The following is a 4,034-nucleotide window of genomic DNA, read 5'->3' as shown; positions in this document are numbered from 1 at the left end:
TTTATTTTATTTTTTTATTTTATTTTTTTATTTTATTTTTTTTTTTTTTTATGTACCATATTTCAATGGGATCACTTATAAAGGCATATATATAAAATATTTTATTAAAATAAAAAATCCAAACATATAGATTTTTTGAAAGTTACTTATTATACAAATCTCTCCCTTATGATAAATATTAATGTAGGTGTTTTAGGACACGTTGACTCTGGCAAAACGAGCCTCTGTAAATGCCTGAGCGAAGTTTTAAGTACATGCGCCCTAGATAAACATAAAGAAAGCAAAGAAAGAGGCATAACGATCGACCTCGGTTTTTCTTCTTTCTATATAAAGAAAAAAATAAAAAAAAATTATAATGTAAATCACAAGAGGGAAGTCCAAACAAATTTACCAAATGATCAAACAACTGATCAAAATGAACCCTTTTTATATTGTAAAAGAAAAGAGAAAAATGATTTACATAATATAAGATATGATAAAACAAATATTGAATATAATGAAAAACAAAATTATTATGACTATACAAATTCCAAACATCCTTCTAATAATATATACTTTTATGATGAAGAAATTATTCAGATTTGTTTAGTTGATTGCCCAGGACATCATTCTCTTTTAAAAAGTATTATTATGGGTTCAGAAATTACAGATATCATTTTATTAGTTATAGATGTAAATAAAGGAATACAAAAACAAACCATCGAGTGTCTAGTTTTATGTAAAATAATTAATTGTGATATTATTATTGTCTTAAATAAAATCGATCTTATACCTTTACATCTAAGGGAAAAAAAAATTAATTTAATGAAGAAAAAAATACAAGAAGCATTTTATAAATTTAAGTCTCTACAAAGCTTGAACTACCACATTGTTAGCATATCAGCAAATGTAAAAGGTAAAGATAATAAAGATGTTGAAGGGGATCCACCAAATTTATTAAGTGATGATGATAAGAAGGGTGTGAACAATTTATTAAGTGATGATGATAAGAAGGGTGGGAGAAATTTATTAAGTGATGACGATAAGAAGGGTGGGAGAAATTTACTAAGTGATGATGATAAGAAGGGTAGGAAAAATTTATTAAGTGATGATGATAAGAAGGGTGGGAAAAATTTATTAAGCGATGATGATAAGAAGGGTGGGAGAAATTTATTAAGTGATGATGATAAGAAGGATGCATCAAATTTATTAAATAATCATATGAACGAATGGAACGGATTAAATAAAGAACACATTACATCATATAACAAATTGTCTCAAAACAAATCATCGTCGGACACACCATTAATGAATAAAACCTTAAATATTAAAGAAATAATAAATGTTCTTACTAATATTATAAAGATACCAGAAAGAGAAATTTCAACATATGAAGATTTTTATTTTTTATATGATCATTCTTTTAACATTAAAGGGAAAGGAACAGTATTTACAGGGACAGTGATCAAAGGAAAGATAAAAATAAATTGTAATGTTACTATTTTACCATTAAATGAAACAGGGAAAGTTAAAGAAATACAAAGTTTTAAAAAAAATGTGCATGAAGGGAAAAAAGGAAGCCGATTATCTCTTTTAATATTAAACAATAGTATAAAAAATATAAAAAAAAATGAAAGAGGAGTTATAGTTTATGAGAACTCAAATATATCATATTTTTCAATGTTTATATGTAAAGTCAAACAAGTAGAGTTTTATAAAAAGGATCTAAATAATCTAGAACATTTTATTTGTATTATTGGTTTTTCTTCAACAGAATGTTATGGATATTTTTTTAAAAAAATTAAAAACAAATATGAAACAAATACATCTAAGAAGATAAAATATAACGAAATCTCACAAGGGGATGATATGTTCCCTACTTCAATAGAAGATACTTTAAATGTTGACAGAAAGTTTGATAGGAAAGGAAATTACTTACTTATAAATAAACTTTGTTATGATGACACACAAACGGAAAATAATAACAACAATAATAAAAATAGTAATAATAAGGATCATGGTGATGATAATAATAATAATGATCATGGTGATGATAATAATAAAAATGAACATAGTGGTGATATTAATAATAATGATCATGGTGATGATAATAATAAAAATGATCATGGTGATGATAATAATAAAAATGAACATAGTGATGATATTAATAATAATAATCATCATCTTAATGATGATGATGATGATATTTATTTTCTTGTAGTTATGAAAAGAAAGATTCACTGTTTTGAAAATGAGAAATGCATATTCCTAAAGAATGATGAACATACGAATTGTAGAATATGCCTTTATGGGGAAATTATAGAAATGCTGGATAAGAATTGTACATATAAAAAAGACGATTCTTTCGTTTTTAATAAACAACCAAACATATATAAATATGAAGAATATAAAGATTTAAAAATACTTAAAGAAAAAAACAAAAAAGGAAACATCGATAAAATCATAGATGAACATACTATTATATGTAAAAATTTATTTCAATCATCCAACCAGGTTATTCCATATATAGATAAAAAAATTTATATTCTTAAATCAACATATGATCAAAAAAATGGAAATACAACAAATGGAAATACTTCTAATATATTACATACTGGTACTATCACAAAACCATTTGCTAAACAAGGAAAAGCTATAGTTTCTTTTGATGACGACATTTTGTATCTTAAAAATGACATCAAGTCTTACATCTTTCTTTTGGTATATTATAAAGATGTATTTTCTAAAAAGAAGGTATTTCTATAGTCGCAATGTATGTATGTTCCTATGTATATATGTGAAAAAATGTATAAATATAAAAAATTTTAATATATAAATGTAGACATATACATATATATATATATATATATATATATATATATTTATATATATATGTATACATTATATTAATTTTTATTATTTAAAAAAAAAAAAAATTTCAACACAATATCTGAGTAGAATATTCCTTTTTCAGAGGTCCATTTTTACATATCCTTTTATTATTCATTTTTTTTATATGCTGATCAAACAAAGATGCATCATGTAATACTTTTTTTTTATTTTTTTGTCTAAACATTTCTGCATTCATATAATTTAAGTTTTTATCGAACTCTGATTTCATCATATCAATTTGAGATATAAAAGAATCCATTTTAGCTTCATTATATTCTTTCTTTATATCCTCAGAAGAAAAAACATGAACCTCTTCTGTCGGTGGGGATCTTCTTAGTTGAGTGTCGTAAAGAGCTCTCCAAATTGTTTCTTCTTCTACAGGTCCTTTCGACTGCATCTCCACAAAACTTGCAGCTAAGTATGGATTTAAAGGAGATGCTTTTTCGGTATCTATATTTTCTTCATCATATTTATTTTTCCTTACATTACTATTATCATCATTATTGTTCATGTTATTTTTTTTCTTTATTTCCTCAAACATGTTGTGAACTCTATCAACATTTTCATAAAAAATAGATTCCACATCCTTTGTTTCTTCATATATATTGATCAAATGAACAGCTAGCCTTTTTTCCGTTCCGTCCAGTCCGTTCGTCTGAAATATTTCTTCACTAGGTTTGATAAGAAAGAATAAAGCACATGAAATAATAAGGACGCTTATCAAGGGCAACCTTGGTTTGTGATATTCCATTTTATATATAGATATATAAATATATATAGATATATATAGATATAGATAGGTAGAAGCAGATATATGTATATTTTGTTATATAAGGGTAATAATATATAAAATATATATATATATATATATATTATTTATATTATTTATATTTTCTTATATTTTTTAAGTTCGAATGAAATAAATTATATTTTCAAACATTTTTATAAATTTATATTTATTTCAAAAAAAAAAAAAAAAAAAAAAAAAAACACACACACACACATACAAAAATGTTATAAATGATTTTAAAAAAAAAAAAATACATAAAAATTAATAAATAAATAAATATATATATATATAATTATGGATAAATATTAGCTTGTAAATATTAAACATAAAAATTCATTTATATATATCATATGTGTAAATACATCAAAATATA

General features: G+C 23.5%; 2 protein-coding genes across 2 annotated transcripts; one reads left to right on the top strand and one right to left on the bottom strand.

The window, feature by feature from the left end:
• Nucleotides 1-168: 168 nt before the first annotated feature.
• On the top strand, nucleotides 169-2,745 carry PRSY57_0107900 (selenocysteine-specific elongation factor selB- like protein; the record flags this gene model as incomplete). The annotated part of the gene is made up of 1 exon (XM_012905397.2): nucleotides 169-2,745. The coding sequence occupies one exon, from the start codon at nucleotides 169-171 to the stop codon at nucleotides 2,743-2,745; it is 2,577 nt and encodes an 858-aa protein (XP_012760851.2).
• Nucleotides 2,746-2,917: 172 nt separating this feature from the next.
• Nucleotides 2,918-3,622, bottom strand: PRSY57_0107800 (hypothetical protein; the record flags this gene model as incomplete). Its single annotated transcript, XM_012905396.2, has 1 exon — nucleotides 2,918-3,622. One exon carries the CDS (start codon nucleotides 3,620-3,622, stop codon nucleotides 2,918-2,920), a length of 705 nt encoding a protein of 234 aa, XP_012760850.2.
• Between the last annotated feature and the right edge of the window lie 412 nt (nucleotides 3,623-4,034).

The sequence above is a fragment of the Plasmodium reichenowi genome, chromosome 1 (assembly GCF_001601855.1).
Source record: "Plasmodium reichenowi strain SY57 chromosome 1, whole genome shotgun sequence".
In the NCBI taxonomy this organism is placed as follows: domain Eukaryota; phylum Apicomplexa; class Aconoidasida; order Haemosporida; family Plasmodiidae; genus Plasmodium; species Plasmodium reichenowi.
This window is presented reverse-complemented; position numbering and strand designations above follow the sequence as displayed.